Source organism: Arvicanthis niloticus, chromosome 16 (genome assembly GCF_011762505.2).
Source record: "Arvicanthis niloticus isolate mArvNil1 chromosome 16, mArvNil1.pat.X, whole genome shotgun sequence".
Taxonomy (NCBI): domain Eukaryota; kingdom Metazoa; phylum Chordata; class Mammalia; order Rodentia; family Muridae; genus Arvicanthis; species Arvicanthis niloticus.
In genome coordinates, this window is record NC_047673.1 from 31,746,876 (window position 1) to 31,765,385 (window position 18,510).

An 18,510-nucleotide genomic window follows, 5' to 3' on the forward strand; every position below is an offset into this window, starting at 1 on the left:
CAGCCTCCTGGGCTTTAGTAATCCTCCTGCTTCGGCCTCCAAGGCACTTGGACAACAGACACTTGGCTCTACACCCAGTTTGCAGGTGTGTGTGTGCTCATGTGGGTGACCATGTGAGCAGGAGGTGCCTGCGCACAGCTCTGCATGCACAGGGAGGCTAGAGGTTAGCAGGGGTATCATTCCTTAGGACCACTATTTTTTGAGACAGGTCCTTCATTGGCCTGAAGTTTGTCAATTTGATCAGGGGTATTTATTACCTGTCTCTGCCTGGCTTTTTTTTTTTTTTTTCTTTTTACATAGATGCTAGATATTGAACACAGGTCCTCATGCTTGCATGGCAAATACTTTACCAACTAAGGTATCTCTCCCTCCTCCATGTCACGCTTTTAATGCTGAGACTAATCCTAGTAATTATTAGATATGTTGTTAAGTTACAAAAGCAACTTAGATGAGTAAACAGCTTTCTCGGGCCACGTGTCTGGCTGGGGCAGTGACACTGATGCTTAACCATCATCCTTCTGCTGTGCCATGGGAAAGCAGGATCCCAGTTAGAAGGGAAAGGACCAGAGACAGAAGTATCCAAGTTCAAATCTGAGCCTGAGCTACTAGGAGAAGTCACCCACACAGAAGCAGCGGATGCCTAACTGGCAATGTTTCACCGAGACTCCTATTGTTTCCCTTGGTGCTAAGTGCACACTAAGGTGGTTATGCAAGCAAACCGCATGTAAGTCCTGGACACTGCAGAAAGGCCCTTGGTAACACTACATAAAATGGGAGGTACACTGCTCAAGTACCAAACTTTTTACAATTCTATATCAAAATCACTTTATTCTAATTAACTCCCAAACATAGCTGGTTTAAGGTAGTCACTTAAGCATTTGGCCGGTCCCAAACGCTATCCACCCCTGTGGACGTCTACACTCAGAACAGCCATGTGGAAACAATGGAGCTCTACTGAGGGTTTTTCACTTTCACTACCAACTACGTTTATAGACAAGACCACCATGAAAAAAGAAAAAGAAAAAAATGAAACTGGGAAAAAATAGCTTTATGTTCTCTGTGTGTTTGCTTGCCTGTGTCATGATCTTCTTCAGCACCTAAGGCCTCCCCTGGTCTCCTTTCTAAATGCTATACTATATACACACTTATGCTGTTTCCATATACATATGAATACGCTGTAGGCTGGGATCTGAGTTTGGGTAACCTCGGTATATTTTATAACTCCACCCATTTTTCTGGAAGCTTCAAGATTTCACTTTCTTTACAGTTAAATCACATTCTATTGTGTATATGTACCATATTTTTATTATCTGTTTATCTGTTGATAGCCATCTAGGTTGGTTCACCTTCCTTGATGCGGTGAGTACAGCAGCAAGAAAACATGGTCTCTCTAGTAGAGGATGGACTTCTCCAAGGATGTGCCCAGGAGTGGAATAGCTGGGACACTGGGTAGTTCTAGTTTTATTTTTAGGAACTTCCAAACTGATTTCCAAATAATGCATTGATTGGTATTCCCACCAGAAATCGTGGGGACAAGATGGAGTGTGCTAGAAAGAAAAGGGCAGGGCTGAGAAGACTTTCATTCCCTCATAATAAATGTTTAGTGTTTAAACATTTATTGATATGGATTTTCTCTGGATGGCAAGTACAGTTAGCAATGAAAAGTCACGAATGCTGAAGTCAATGGGACCACATTCAAACTCAGGACACCTCGGACAAAGTGGATCCAGCAACCAAGAAAGAAGAAACTGGACAGACAAGATAGATTCCAGTAACTGTTTTACTGGACTCCTTCTGCAAACAGTAGCTGGTCATCTCCCCTTTTTATTTCACTAAATGAGGACATAAGTCAATGCCTTCATTCATAGCTTGTATATGGTAATTATGAAGACAGCCACTTTACTACTGGAAAGTCATGATTTCCTAATAGATATGTTTCCTAGGGCTTGAAATGAAAGCCAAAGAATGAGCTCCCAATGGCCCTCCTTTGTCCTCCACTTCTATGAAATACTTTATTCTCCAAGAGAAAGCCCCAAGGCCTTTAAAGGCACATTGCCAGTCTCCCAGCGCTAACCCAGCCTACTCTAAGGAAAGGCCTAGGAAAGGTAGGTGAGTCCACACTGCAAGAGAAACACCCTCAAAGGAATGAAAGCAATTCCCAGAGCCACAAAATATCTACCAGCCAAAGCGATCTTCCATCTCTGAGCTATCAACCAGACATGAGCAGAGACTTAACACAACGGTAAGAGACAGTTCAGCATCGAAGAGCATGTCACAGTTCATATTTGATAAAGGAGAGAAAGAAATCGGGGGAGGGAGAAAGAGAAAGAGATGTTACCTACAATGTTACCTATAGTAGGCAACACACACCACTCTTTAAAAGATCTGGGCGATAGAATCACATGTCTATTACACAAGTGTTTACTTGCTTAGCCAGGAAGGTAACTGCACATAACCACAAAGCACAGGTGTGTGTACCAGGAACATCTGACACCTTACGACAGAGGTCAAAAGTGTGCAAAGAAAAGTGTCAACTAGGAATGTCACTGTGGTCCGTGACACAGCACCTGGTGTTCATTCTTAGTGGGAACGCAGATGACAGGGTATAAAGAAAAGAGCATGGATGTCAGAGATATGGCTATTATTTCACAACTGGGAGAGAGATGCATCAAACGCCAGATGGAAACTTTAAACTGGAATGTTGGTCGTGAACTTAGTAGAAAGCTGAAGAGGGGGGCATGGAAAGCTCTTGGTAGTTGGATCCCAATTTGATTACATGGTGGAAGACAGGCCTGTCCAAAGGGGAGAGTGGAAATATAGAGTATAGATTAGGAGGCAGACACACTTGCCTGAGCAAAGGGTATGGAAATTTTTCTCTAGACCATGAGGAGGTGACTGAGGTCACTTGGTAACATTTAAACATCAGTAAGGCAGGCAATCAACAGGGACACTCAGGAAGATGAGGTGTTAAATGAATGTGGGGTTCAAACACAGAAGATAATGTCTTTATTGCTGTGGTTATAATTTCAGTTCTTTACATGCAGCCACATAAAAAGACCTTTCTAGTAATTATCTGCAGTAACTAGGAATTAGAAAATTAAAGTAAAACCCTGTTTGTTTTTGGTGAGCAATAACAAACAGAAAGTTATAATAGAAGTAAGTTACATATTCTTCCAACGACGGCTGAATATTCAATTGCAACTAACTCTAATGGGTCAGATGCTTTCGTTCACAATGTACATATAATAAGTTAATTTCATTGGACAGTATTATAATATTAAATATTCTTCAAATAAAACCAATAATCTGCTTATTAATACCAAACTAAGCAACAGCTTTTGTGTATGTTGGGAATTTTTTAAAAATGGTCTTTTAGCAACAGAGGTTATACACATGGACAAATGTATACATATACCCTATCCCTCCCAAATTCAACCAAAGATAGATTTGAATATGAATATGTGCTAAATTCCCCCAAATTAACATTATAATCTAGTGCTATTTTAAAGTGATCTGCTTTTTAAATGGTGTTGAGAATTCTTTCTTTAATTTTAATAATTAAGATCCAAATAGCTTTAAAATTCTGACAGAGAAAAAAAAATGAGAAGACCATGGCTCAACTGCAAAACATCCGAGCAATTAGATTTGAAAATAGGCAAAGGAGTTAGAGATATCTCCAAAGAAGATCCATGGGTGGTCAATGCGCACATGCCAGGATGCAAACAGCTCAGCATCCCTTTCCACTGGGGAAAGGCAAATCCAAACCATGAGAAACTGCCTCACATCAACTAGGAGGACCAGGAGAAAACACTAAACACTGGTGAACATGTAGAGCGCTTACCTTTGTTAATACAAACTAGGAAGTGGTCACTGTGTACAATGGCATGAGAGTTCTTCAAAAAAATTAAATCTATTCACTATGCAACCCCATGTCTAGATGTCCACCCAGAAGAGGTGAAATCAGGGGATTTAGCACATGTGAACACCCATGTTAACAGCAGCAATACTCATAGTAACCCAAATGTGGAAGCCACCGAAGTATTCACTGGCCGATAAATCGAGCCTAGTGTAGACAGATATATGAGAGATTATCATTCAGCCTTAGAAAACGAGGAGATGTTGACATGGCCCCAATGTGAATTAGGTCGACGACATGATGCTAAGTCACATTAAGTCAATCACAAAGGAAAGTTGTCGGATGATTTGTCTTCTGCGAGCTTCACGGAACACATAAATTCATAGGGTCAGAAAGAACCGGGACAATTGCCAAAGGGCGGAAGAAAGGGAGACTTAGGAATTATGGTTTAAATTTATAATGGACTAATTAGAGCAGGCAAATGTCTGAGAAACAGGAATGATAGCTCTACAATGCAAATGCACTCAACACTGCAGAATCTATCTACACAGAATTAAAACCAAAGATTTCTGTTGTAATTGGCACACAAGCTATACAGACAGATCAATCAGTTTGTATATAAGTATCAGAAAGTAAATTCAGGGTAGGATAAGGGAGGGAATTTCAATCCAAAAATACCCATTTGTATTGAGATTTATTTTGTTTTGTTTTTTGAGACAGGGTTTCTCTGTGTAGCCCTGGCTGTCCTGGAACTCACTCTGTAGACCAGGAATCTGCCTGCCTCTGCCTCCCAAGTGCTGGGATTAAAGGTGTGCACCACCACTGCCTAGCTTGTATTGAGATTTTTTTAATGCAAATTAAAAATTGAACAGTACCATGGTGTGTGGCTAAAAAACACAATCTAGAACCCAACAGCTCAGTTTAAGTCCATCTCCACCATACAAGGCAGGAGGTGGGCTACTTAACCTCTCTGGGCTTCTGAGGATGCTTACATCTGCTTCTCCTCAGTCTGTGGATGATTACAGCTGCATCATTTCAAGGGGCCTCTCGCCAAACAAATGCCTTAGAAATGTATCTGGCAAAGAGTGTCACTAGCTCCTTGCTCTGACTGGTCACCAACACACATTGTATAAAAAAGCAACATATTTGAAATGAAACCATAAAATGAATAACTGAGTATATGTCACGTTCCTGTGTAAGGTGGTCTCATTACATACAGAAACAGGAAAAGGAAACTCTTGACAATGTAAAAAAAAAAAAAATTAATAATCACTGGCTATAAAATCAACGATCACGTAGTAGAAATGGGGCAGATGGCAGTGCCAACTCAAATCATTTGTTCCAAAACACAAGTCAACAAAAGCCCTAATGGGTAAGCAAAGTCCATAACAACATTTTAAGGTTCTGCTCCTGTCTCTAATACCTTTTTTGGCTACCCAGAAGCCATTTTTACTCTATCTCCAGTACTCCCAGGGAGAAAAAAATTAAAGCAGAATACTTGCTTCCTGACCTCTTCTGATATAAGGTGTGAACATCATCTCTGCTTGGGGCCAAGAAGATCTGAGAAGAGTGCTGTGAAGAACGACGTTTCTTCCCCGAGAAACACAGCCAGGCATGTGAAAACAGAGCCACCACCCTCTGCTGCCCTTGGCTTCCAGCCTTTGGGAACAGTAGCAAGAGTTTGTGGTGGGTGGAACTTTTGGCGACCATGTTTTAACTGATTTCTGTCATTAAGACAATAGGCTGAGCAGGCAGGGTAGACGGGCAGTAAAGCAGAGGGTGACATTATTTAATCACCAAACATGAAGTGGCCTTCCCCCAGGTCTCTGTTAAATTAGATGCACAGCCTTGTGTTTTAAGGCAATTACCACCTGCTTCAGCTTGCTCGCACTGGCCCTATTAACTTGTCTGTAGTGTTTGGTGTGGGTAACAGATTCTTCTGTTGTCTTTCCTGACTGCCTTCCCTCCTCTTCTCTAGCTGTCCCTTCTTGATGCTCTCTAGGATTTCTCCTCATCCTCTACTCCTCTCAGCTTGGAAGTTCCAGACAGGTACCCTTGACCATCTTTCCGCATGTTGTGCCTTTGTGTCCTCAGGTACCTACAGGCCGCTAACTCCGAAAATTTATAACCCTAGACCGAACTCCAGACTACACATTTACAGGTACTACTCCATACCTGTCTTATCTACTCAACTTAGTATGTCTCTAACGGAGCTCCTAACCTCTACCCCTTCATCCCTTCTACCTCAGTTAAAAAGCACCACCCTCGTCCCTCATCCCTCATTCAACCCCATCAGCTTTCCTTCTAATATTCATGTAACAGCACACAGCCAGAACCAGCCACACAATCCTGCTGCAATTACATCAGTACCACTTCCTCTCCAGTTCCCAACCTCACTTGTGTTCAGTCTGTTCTCAACACACTGATCCTGTAAATGCTTGAGTCACTCAGAGTCGAAGACAACGTCCTTATGAACGTTAAGACTACATACATCCCAGCTCTGCATTATAACCCAGCTCTGTATTCCTCTGCCTTCTCAGTTTCTCTCCCCTACTTGTGCCCTGGATTTCTAGAGCACAGTTCCCAAGTGCCTCCTGCTGTTCACTCAGTTTCTATCTGTTATTCAGAGGGCTGGCTCTTTCTGGCCAGAACTTACACTCCCTCCTTACTATACTAAAATTTCATGTGCATGCACACATGTGCATACATATGTGTGCACATGCACACACATGCGCATGTTCGTTCTCTATTTCTCTCTATTTCTTTCTCTCTCTCTCTCTCTCTCTCTCTCTCTCTCTCACACACACACACACACACAAACACACACACCCTCACATCTCCACGTCTCTCTTTTAGCAGTTTTTCTATCTTCTTCAGTTATCAGTAGGAAACATACTTCACACTTCATTCATGCACAGCCCATGTCACACAGCATGACGGAACATTCAGGGCCTGTTCTGATCTTGTATTCACTGTTGTTCTCTAGCACATAAGTGAATCTACATGTACTCGATAAATATTTAAGATAAATATTTAAGTACCAAGTTATAGGCCAATTAAAATACCATTTTACACCCTTGCTAAAGATGAATCTCTGGAAAGAACTTCAGAAACAACAAAATACTGCCAAGAGCTTCGAAAAAAAAAAATTCTTCTCTCATCAGAAGCACTGCATGGACTTGCATGCTTTTTCTGAATGGCAACTCAATAAAGTGTACCCAAAGCGTTAACAATGTCCACACCCTTTGAGTCCACCCAGAGGAATGTGTCCAGAAATGTCTGACCAGAGTAGGTATGCCTGTACAAAGCTCTGTGTGGGGCTGTTTAATGAAGCAGAGTTGGGGGGATCTAGAAACATCCCTAAATGGTCAAAACCAACCTAAAGACATAGAACACGGCTGCTTTACATTGAACATGTCGCCCAGAACATGTGTTGAAAAAAATTAACTCAGCAGTGTTGGAAGGCAGGGCCTATGAGGAGATGGGGCTGGGAGAATTCTGGACTCAATAATGTAGTATGTCCCAACCTTCCTGATGCTATGACACTTTAATATAGTTCCTCATGTTGTGGTGACCCCCAAGCATAAAATTATTACATTGCTACTCCATAACTGTCATTTTGCTACTGTGATGAATGGTAATATAAATATCTGATATGAATAATTGCAGGGTATCTGACATGCAACCCCCAAAGGGGTCACGACTCATAGGTTGAAATTTGCCTCAATGACAGAATAATGCTCTTCTGCTAGTCCATGGTGACTGGGACAGCAGGCTCTTTCTGCGGTTGAGTTTAATCCCCTCTTGCATGTTTATTCTCCCGCACTCCCTTGCTCTTTGTCTTTCGCATGGGATAACACCAGTCCCATATTCTTAGACTCCCCCATCCTTCAGACTACATGCCAAATTGATTTCTATTGTTTACAAGTTACACATCCTGTGGTATTCTCTTACACTGCACTACACAACACTAGCACCATACTACGGATAGACAACAGCACATGCAGAAAATGTAGTCACTAGAAACCATAGTATTAATAAAACACGGGGCTGGAGAAATGGATCCTCAGTTAAGAGCACTGGTCGCTTTTCCAGAGGGCCTGCATTCAATTCCTAGCACCCACATGGTGGCTCACAACCATCTGTAACGGGATCCAGTATGCATGCAGATAAAGTATTCAAATATATAAAATATGCAAGTAATTAAATCGGTAGGTATTTCGGGTACCTTGTAAACAAAAAGTGTCATCAATTAATTGGGTGACTGTTGATCCTTCAGAAAGGAATTTCTAAAAGTAGATGGTAGATACTACCACTGTAAATAGTTCTATACAATGCCTAGGAATAATAGCCATCATCTATTCAAACACTAGAGGTTATTATTAGTGGTAGGAAGCTGAAAGAGTTTCTCTTTCCCCTCCTGACTTTTCACTCAAAATGCCACGCACATTTACAATAACCTACTAAAATGGGAAAAGTAGAAAGAAGACTGAAAAACTTCCTAACTCAACCAAAATTCAAAGCATTAAGGAAGTCAAACCAGACTGGCTAGCAAGGTCTGAACACTTCCCCTATGTTCTTTATTACAGACCTGGCTTCTGTGTGTCCCAACTTCTCCAGTTGGCTGCCAGAACAGCAGTCCACATAACACCAGAACATTCACTGACCATCCACCTTCCTCTGTGTTTTCAGCCTCTCTTCCCTGACCTTGTCCCCAACCTTTACATTCTCTTCTGTCTCATCTTCAAATCTGTGTGTGGCCTCATTTTTATTTCTGGGTTTTGGTTGTTTGCTAGGTTTGGTTTTTTTTGAGATTGTATCTCTGTAGCTCAACGTTAGGGCAATCTCCCTGCCTCTACCTACCAAGAGCTTCAGTTACTGGTGTAAATCACCACAGCTACCCTACTGGGGGTTTTAAGCATCAGAAAGCAACAACATCAATTAAGACTAACCTTTAACCCAAGTTAAGGGTGCAAGCCAATGTCTCAATTTCCACATTGTTATTTGTGCAAGTGCTGCTAGTTACTTTTTTTTTTCTGTTAGAAGAACAAATGAAATGAGAAGAACCACACACCCCCTTGCCTCCCCAACTGGGCTGTTAAGAGCCATGGTGTTCACCCCACCATTATTTAGGTTTGGATGACATATGACCAGGCACTCTCCAACCAGATGTTAACTCAACTAACTACCTTCCAGAACACGGGGTTTCAGCTCCACTCTATGGTTATACACTGCAAAAAGTGACTTCAGGATTTAGCCACAATAATGTTCTCCTAGTAGGCAGGGCATAAGAAACTACCCTTGGTGCAACCACCACTGTTTGCTTAGATTCAAGAGTAAGCTGACGTCACAAAGCCACAGTTGAACCGGTGAGTCACAACACAAACACTCCCAGTCCCAAGAGGGGTAATTTGACAGAGAAACAAGAATATCCACAAAGCAACTTTCTCACGATAATGACTTGAATCCCACAGAAGCGTGGTGTTGATGGTAGTGCTGTCAGTACCTGTCTCTGCGAGTACTTTCACAAGGATCGTCTGCTTTAGAGTGGGGATTAAGCAAAAATAACTTCCTTAGTCATGGGCCTGGGAACCTGAGAAAACATTCAAAATTCAGAGTGTAATAAAAAAAATATATACTTGGAGGGGTATGAGTGCATCCTTCCCTAGTTTTCAAGAAAAGGCAGACAGGGTCTTCCTACATTTACCAGAGAATTGGTTTAGTATCTGGCACTTACACTGAGGATCCAGAAAGGAATGGAGAAAGAGGCTGGGGTGTGGCTCAGTAGGACAACCATTCAATTAGCACACACAAGGTCTTGGGGACAACCCCAGCACCAAAACCACAACCACCAAAGACAGCTTCCAGCCTCATTAGAAGCCAGGTTCACAACAGAACTCCTTTGAACAGCAGCTTATTAAGACATCAACACTGATCATCGTCCTGAGTTTATTCCCTTTCCTAGGGTTATGAAAATGAATGAGTCAATTGAAATCTCTGGAAACTCTTGGGGTGAATCACCTCTGCCCATCAAAGTGAGCTGGAAAACGGAGCAAAGCTAGCCCCCTCACTTCCACCCTTCTAACCTCTATTTAGCCTCACTAATCTAATATCCCTTCTTCATCCCCTGTATCTCTCCGGAATGCTGCCTCACTGTGACTCTTTCATTGCCTGACTGTTGGCTATTAGCCGTTGCTCTCAGCAGCGTCAGCTCTTTTAGAACAGGCTTGCTTAACCTCTACATTTGCATCATCTTAAGTAGGAAACATGCATCTACCTTGGGAAGTACTTTGTAGGCATGTGTCTTGGTTAGGGCTTTACTGCTGTGAACAGACACCATGACCAAGTCTTATATAAAAGACAACATATATTTGGGGCTGATTTACAGGTTCAGACCTCTTAATAGTGCTGCCCTCTGGGCCAAGCATATCCAAACATATCACAGCATGTATTTTCTGAAAACATTTTCTTGTTCTCTCTTCCCAATTTTGACTTATGATGTCTCCCCAAATACATCTAACCATCTCAAAAACAAATCCGTAGGCACACTCTTGAGACCACTCTCTACCAAGCAAGCAGAACAGATCAGGATGTCCACACATGGTCTATTTCTTATTCCCTGAACATTGGGAAAGTCTCAGGATTTGCATCTAGACGACTAGAACTCATCTGACTCCAGCTCCCTTGAAACAGGAGCTCAACTATCACTGATCTCAACACATGGTCTAGTTTAGAACCTGGCCACACCATTGACCAGACATACCACAGCCTTTCAGAAGCCCTACTGATGCCAGCAACCTTGTCTACTGACACTGCCATGGACACACAGATTAGCTGAAAATAACTCCACTCTCCTCCAGTCTTCCCTTAGGCTGAGCTGGTTTCCTCTCTGTACTATAGCTACTCAGTGCTTTGTCTAAGTCCCCAATCAAAGCAAGCAAAGGACACTTTAAATGCCTGTTATATAACAGGTACATTGTGCTGAGTACTGGAAAAACATAAAAATAACTCGTCCCTGGACTCTGTCCTATGGATGTGAGTTTGGCAGGAGACAGGCATGTAAGAAAATCACCACACAGCATAGCACACAGTCTAGGTGGCCAGGACATTAGCTGAGAATGCTCGGCTTGGATGCTCCTCTCTCCAGTCCCCATCCCCAATTCTTAAAGGATATTGACTTAATCACATTTGTAGTTTCAGAATCTAGCTGGCTGCCAAACACATAACAGGTACTCTTAATGGCTAACAGACCACACAGTGACATGTCACACGGCCCTCTCTAAGTAATCTTCTGAGAATTATGGGACATGTCAAGAAAGACTGGATTCACCGTGACATTGATGGGGAGGAAGACACATGCTTTCCATGAGCCTACAAGCCCTACTTGCTCCATCTTCAGCCTCAGGTCCATTCTCCAGCCCCCTCCATAAATGGTTGTTAATGCCTGGTTCTCTAGGACCCAACACAAGCTTCGCTGAACTCCCTGATCACTCTGCCTACGAAGTCCATCACCCATGTGCTTTCCACCTCATTTCCAACTGTTTGCTCAGTTCTCAAGTTTGACATCAGTGTATAATCTAGCTCTTCGATGTTCTCTCTCCTAAGCACTTATCACTCACTATCTTATGTACTGAACATTTCACTCACTTGTGTTCTAGTTTCCCTCACTCGAATGTAAGTATCTGTGGGGCAGAAGTTGCCTGTCTCTTTCCTGTGTAAATATGGAAAGAGGGGTGGTGGGGTTTAGGACCGGATCTCACATGATAGCCCGGGATAGCCTAGAGCTAATAATTCTTCTGCTACTAGCCTTTGAGCACCAGAATTATAGGTGTGTTCAACTCCACCTGGATGTGGGGATATATTTTTTTCTTTTGGAGTTCTTTATCTCTAATAGCAAGCTCAGATGCTAGCATGAATAAGCAGTCACTAGGCCGTCATCAAATGTATACAGCCTTTAATGCAGTCATGTTTGGTAAAGAATATGTGTACTGTCAAGGCCTAGTGACAAAATTTAGGTGCTCAGTGCAGTCCTATTCCCAGACTCCATTCATTATTAGCTGTGTGATTTTGGTAGTTACTTGAGCTTGCAAACCTTCAGGCGCCTCATGTGGAGACCAGGGATAACCACGGCACTTAGCCCTCATCAGCTGTGACTGTACACACCAGAAAGCAGGATAATGCCTGCCACACTATAACCCTCCCAAGCCCATCAGTCCCTATTAATATTGCAGTAGACGTCCCCAGACACACACACACACGCACGCGTGTTGTAGGTAGTTACAAACCCAGGAATATCTGTTAGTAACTCTGAAAGACTTACTAACACACTGATAATTTCTAGTTTTTAATGACTAATGGGCATAAATGAGGAAATGTGCACTTTTACCAATGTAGAGAACACTATACAATCTTTAAAGATTTTAAACTATTTCAAATGCTGAATAAATGAAAAATAAAGTAGGTTTATACAAACCAAGAATCTGTACAACTGAATGAGAAGAAAAACCCAAAACAACAGACAAGTCATTACACATTCTGGATGTACTAGGAAGAGATTTGTTTTGTTTTGTTTTGTTTTTGTTTGTTTTTCAAAGCAGGATTTCTCTGTGTAGCCCTGGCTGTCCTGGAACTCACTCTGAAGACCAGGCTGGCCTCGAACTCAAAAATCCGCCTGCCTCTGCCTCCCAAGTGCTGGGATTAAAGGCATGCGCCACCACTGCCCAGAAGGAAGGGATTTTTTTTTTAACCCACAATAAGCCAAATAACTATGATGGTTTGCTCGCCCCCAAATGTTCTTTCTCTAGAGTAAAACCAAAACCATCTCCTGCAAGCAGCCCTTACTCACCCCTTCACAGCACTTTGGGTAGCTTTTTGGTTGAGGCAAATGGGTGGATCAGGCTTTCCAGCGAGTAGATAAATGTGCCAGGAAAGAGAAGGTAATCTATCTTGCCTTGGTCACCCTGTGCTTCACACTGGTCTCCGAGGGGACAGTTTACTCTACCCAGAGAAGCACAACCATAGCGGCCAAAATCAGTCCAGACTAAGCGGACTGGCCAGTGAATCTTTGCAGACTCCAGGACTGACCACTGCATAATGGACCTCCTGGGTCAACACTTACTCTGTACCAGTAGACTTCAATAATCCTATAGAAGTATTTATGTCACAGAAAACTGAAGAGAACTAAAAGGTCTCTCAAACATTTAGCTGAGGACAAAACAATTTTTAATATGTCCAAAGCTTCTTTATATGTCCAATGAATGGAGCTTCTTTCTGAATGATAACATCAGGCTCGGAGCTTAGACTCAGAGCTTCCTAGCCTGCTGTGAACCCCACCTCTGATGTTCCCAACAGTAAAACCTCAGCACGTCATTGAGCTCACCCATGTTGACTTCCTAGTTCACATGTTGGAAATAAGCCTCAGAAAACTCAGAGCGAGGGTTACGTAAACTCAGAGGTCAGATGATTAAGTTAGAGCCTAGAAACTGGTATACATACATTTAATTGAGTGAGCTGATAGCATCAGCGTTGTAATAATTGTCAGGAAAATTCCCATCATTATCTAATCATACTTAATTGAGTTCCTTAACAAAACAAAACAGAGTTGGAGATCTAGTCCAGTGGTAGAACACTTGCCTAGCATGCTCGTGGCCAGGCTGGTGTTTCAGAGTTCAATCCTTACAGCCACCATCAACACCACCCATACTCTGAAGGAAGCAACATACTTGGGTTTGACTTATTTTATATTCTGGGATCACATATACATTTTCATATTTGACAAGTGAAATGGAGGTGCCCCAATGGTTTAACTGTATTCTGATACTCAGTTTAAAGTTTTTGTTGTTGTTGTTGTTTTAAGCTGTTATTTTGACTCTGGGTCTGACTTTCTGTTTGGTTTTCTAAAAGGATTTATTGAAAACCCCATATGGGCTGGAAGGCTGCTGCCAGTTACCTTTCCGCCAGCAAGAGCGGGAGGGAACAGTGACATCCATTTGGTTTCAGTTTGCAAATACACAAACGCTTCATTGTGCAGTGGAGGACCCAAAGGCTCCTACGGTTCTCTCCTCCCTTTAACTCAGCGGTGTTACATTTCCTATCCACCCTCACCAAACACCTCCCAATTTATGGAGACTCTCCAAAGAAGTTCCAGTTGCTAATTTTTAAACAGAACACTGCATGGCTCAGTTAGTCTTCCGTCTTACCTCAGCTAGCCACCACAAACACCACAGACTGGATGGCCTAAGCATCAGGAACTTATTTTCTCTTATTTCTAGACACTGAGGTATCCAAGACCAAGATGTCAGCTAAGTTGCTTGCCAGCAAGAGCCTCTTCCTGGTTTCAAGATGGCCCCTTGCTCCTGCATCTCACAAAGCTGAGATACAGCTCTGGCATTTCTTACTGTTCCTGTAAGTCAGTTTGGCCTAGAGTCTTATCTTTATCTTAATTGTGAGACCTCCTCACAGGCCCTAGCTCCAAAGTTGGGGCTGCCACTTTTAAATTTGGGGCAACACAAGCCTCCAGTCCACAGAAGTCTTCTAACCACACAGAAATAAAACTTAAATTCAAACTCATAATAATGGTGGCAGTTACATTTCCTCCTATTCACATGTAGAAAACTATGTGTAAGTAGACATGGGGGTATACATCTGTACCCAAAGCACTCAGAAGGCAGAGGCAGGAGGATTGCTGCAAATTCACGGACAGCTTAGGCTACACAGCAAGTTCCAGATGAGCCAGTGAAACAGAGTAAAACCCTGTCTCAACAACAACAACAACAAAACAAGTAAAATATGATTTCGTTTTATAAAGTCAGACTGAAAATTTAAATACATAGTAAGTTAGCAAGGTCACCTGGATTCAATTTCCAGCGCCAATATAAAATAAAAGTAAACAAAATTTTAACCTAACAAATCCACATCTCTCTCTTAAGACACAATATATATAACACACATGGTAAAGGGACTTTTAAAAAGAACCAATCGCCTCCATAAAGAATTCCATCTGCTTAAATAGATCTCGGGCCGGGACACAACTTCTAAAACCATGTGTGCGTAAGTATGCAAGCATCATATTGCTCAGATAATTATGAGACTAGCAGCCATTTCAAAAAAAAAAAAAAAAAAAAAAAAAAAAGAAAAGAAAAGAAAACCTCGGTGAATTCCATATCATCCCTAGTAAAAACAAGCCTGCAAAAGCTATTGGATCCCAAGATTCTGAAACCCTTCCTCTTGGTCAGTGTCTGTGCCAATGGAGGAGAAATACTTGCCAGGCCTGGCAGATTGGTGGTGCCAGAATGAAACCAGAACACAGAGCCCTTAACTTCAGGCCAGGGTGCCAGTGACCACAGCTCCACATGGAACCAGGGTCCAGGTGTTCCATCAAAGCAGGAAGGGCACTCTCCAGCCCTGGCAACTGCCAAGAGCCCCACCAGGCAGCAGCAATGAGGACCAGAACTCAGATCTCCCTCCTGGGCGACGCCCAGTGGTGGCAATACTACGGCTTCCAGACACAGCTTAGCTTCTCTTCTATTTTCATCCCAAATGATGACACTTAGTGGGGACACGCTTCTCTGTCCATTCAGTTCACCGGGGCATGGACATTAGCTACCAATCCCTCTTCCACATCACCTGGGGTCTGCTTCTCCACCCTTATGAGCCTGATATTAACCAAGAATCTAAACAGCACATGCCTGGGCATAGCAGCTTCCTCATGCTGGCAGCTTTGAGATAGAACCCTGCAAAACAAACCTAGAAACGCTAAGTGTAGTGCAGTAAAGAAGTCCCCTGGGATCCAGCTGACTTTATAGGCTCTATGAAGCGTTCTCACATGTGAACACATCACTTCTAGAGACACATTTTTTTAAACATTCAATAGCAATCACTATTTTTTTTAAAAAACAAGGGATCTATCCAATATGCCTTTAATTTGCTCAAGGCTGTACCTACAGAAATAAGGGGTGTTCCCTGCGGAGAGCTCTCGGTTCACTGGGGTGACTAAGCAGGCTTTTCGTCTTAGTCTATGAAATGGATGAATTTCGCACTTGCTGTTCCGGCTCCTAACACAAAGCAATGTGCACATCTGCCAAATTGAGCAAGGCCCTTAACAGCCGTTCTTGGTGCTATCAAATTTCAGCCTGATGCGACTTTAAAAACTAGAATGTCTGAAACCCAAGCCAAGGTAAATGAAAGTTCACGTTAGAAAAGTTTTTTTAACTTTTTAGTTGCTGTTCTACCCCTAAACTATCTTTCAAAAGAAAATTCAAAAGAAAAAAGGAAATCCCTTCCTATTTGATGGGGGCACATTATGAACCTTCAAAAAAAAAAAAAAACACTACAGTATATTAAGTACTTAACAATTTGTGAAAGTTTTTATTAAACTTATTTATTTATTATGTGTGTGAGAGAGAAAGAGAACACACATGCCGGTGTGTATGTGTGGCGATCAGAAGATAACTTGTGGGAGTTAGTTCTCTTTCTATACTTGGGTCATCAGGCTTGGCAACCAACACCCTAAGTTATCTTACATATATATATATATATATATATATATATATATATATATATATATGATATATATGTATACGTATATATATGCGTGTATATATACGTATACATATATATGTATATACATATATACATATGTATACATATTATGTATACATATTATATATACATATATATGTATATATATACATATATACACACACACACACACACATATATATATATATATATATATATATATATATATATATATATGTAAGATAAGACTCCAGGTGGGGCTTGACCATACAATCCTCCTGCCACTACCTTCCAAATAGATTATACAGGTACCCCACCACACTTAGTTAAAAAAATTAACAAAACAACTTTTGTGTTCATGCTTGCTTCCTGTAGCTATGATAAACACCATGACTAAAATCAACTTGAAGAGGAAAAGATGTATTTTCCTCTTAAACTTCCAGGTCATAGTCTGGAACTGAGGAAAGTCAAGACAAGAACCCAAGGCAGGAAGTGAGGCAGAGGGTCTGAAGGAAGCTGCTTTCTGGTCTGCTCCAGGTTCAGCTACCTTTCCTTTCCAGACCAGGCCTACCTGCCTCAGTGCGGCACTGCCCATGGTGTACTGGTCCCTCCCACACCAATTAGCAGCCAAGAAAACGCTCTAGACATGCCCTCAAGCCAAGGGATGGAAGCCAATTGCTTAATTGAGGCTCCTCCTTCCCAGGTGTGTCAAACTGACAATCAAGATTAGCACAATGTGTACTACAGCTTGCCCACTGCACAGTTACACAGGCTTTGGGATAGCCTGGACATTTAGGCACATCAACCACTCCCAAAAGACGCTTGACACTGCTCAACGGTAAGGGCTGTGCCGTCTCCTCAGACTCCTCATCTCTCATGTTGGAACACAAAAAGCTAGCTGCATTAGTGACATAATGCATTAGTTATAAAACCAGATGGTCTTTCTGCTTTCTGCCAAGCCTGATTTTAATTGCAAAACATTTGTCAAGCGCTACATAAAGAGTGTAGTTGAGTAGTTACTTTATTCTTACCAGAGCTGGACACACGCCTGATCCTCTGAGGTGATAAGGCCCTGTCTGAGCCTAGGGTTCTAATGTCATTCTTCCTCCTCAGGCAGGAAGCAGCAGGCCCCACTTTGGCTTTTAGACCTGGTGCTTTCCTCAGGCTGCAGGAGTCTGGCTTGGAACTGCTCCTTCCTGAGGTGGTGGAAGTTTTGGGTGCAGAGCCCTGTGAGAAAACCAGTTTAAGATTTCAGTCTCACCATGCTTTACCCCATCCATCCCTGAGGCGTCAGCTCTATGAGAGAAACCGTCTGTCTTAGTGGTTGCACCAATGTAATATTTACCATTTTTACTATGAACAATTAAGATTCCTTGAAGCTGACTTTAATGACCTTGGTAAACCTTCAGGCCCAATAGTAGCCTGCGCTGACTTCAGCAACACCGTCCAGTCCTCCAGAGTGAACACTCAGCTAGTTGCCCTTCTAGCTGTCTAGCTATTCCTTCCCTGGGGCTCATTTCAAGGTTAGTCTTAACCAGAGCTTCAACTTGGTTTTGTTATCTCTTCTCACCATGAACTCACACTACATAGCTTGTCTTGCTGTTTCAACCATGAATGATACACCCCAAATCCATATTCCCAAGCCAACACTCTCGCCAATTCAGCTGCCCCTGCATCTCCCCACTGAGATCTTTCTACTCAATAACAACCATCCTATTATTGTTGGCATTCACAAACACAGAGCCCTTACACTACATAAAATACCATCCTAAATTTTGATTTTTAGCTAGCTTACAAAATAATGATGGAGGTCATACAAAATATGGTAGTTTTACACATATACAGCTTTATTTTCTTTATATTCAACCCTTCACTATCCCTTATCCATCTTCCCAACTCTTTCCTCCTACACCAAAATATGCCTTCTACTTTTATGTCACATCTATGTTTGCAGATATATACACATGCCTTCATATAGATAGTTAATCTAGCATACATGAGAAAAAATGTGTGTCTTTTGGTCTTTTTTATCATCTGTTTTGTTTCTGATTTTTCCTTTTTTTAGACCACTTCTCTGTTTTCTATTTTCAAGATGTACACTCATGAACACACATATTTATATGTGTACACACACA

At 42.0% G+C, this 18,510-nt stretch overlaps 1 protein-coding gene across 3 annotated transcripts in view; it reads right to left on the reverse strand.

Annotated features, from left to right (window-relative positions):
- Mtus1 (microtubule associated scaffold protein 1) overlaps positions 1 to 18,510 on the reverse strand; it is a 141,994-nt gene that overhangs the window by 70,107 nt on the left and 53,377 nt on the right. For all 3 annotated transcript variants that reach the window (XM_076914049.1, XM_034520024.2, XM_034520023.2), the window contains exon 3: positions 17,407 to 17,602. In XM_076914049.1, coding sequence (XP_076770164.1) covers positions 17,407 to 17,602 — 196 coding nt within the window. The remainder of the gene's footprint in view (positions 1 to 17,406; positions 17,603 to 18,510) is intronic.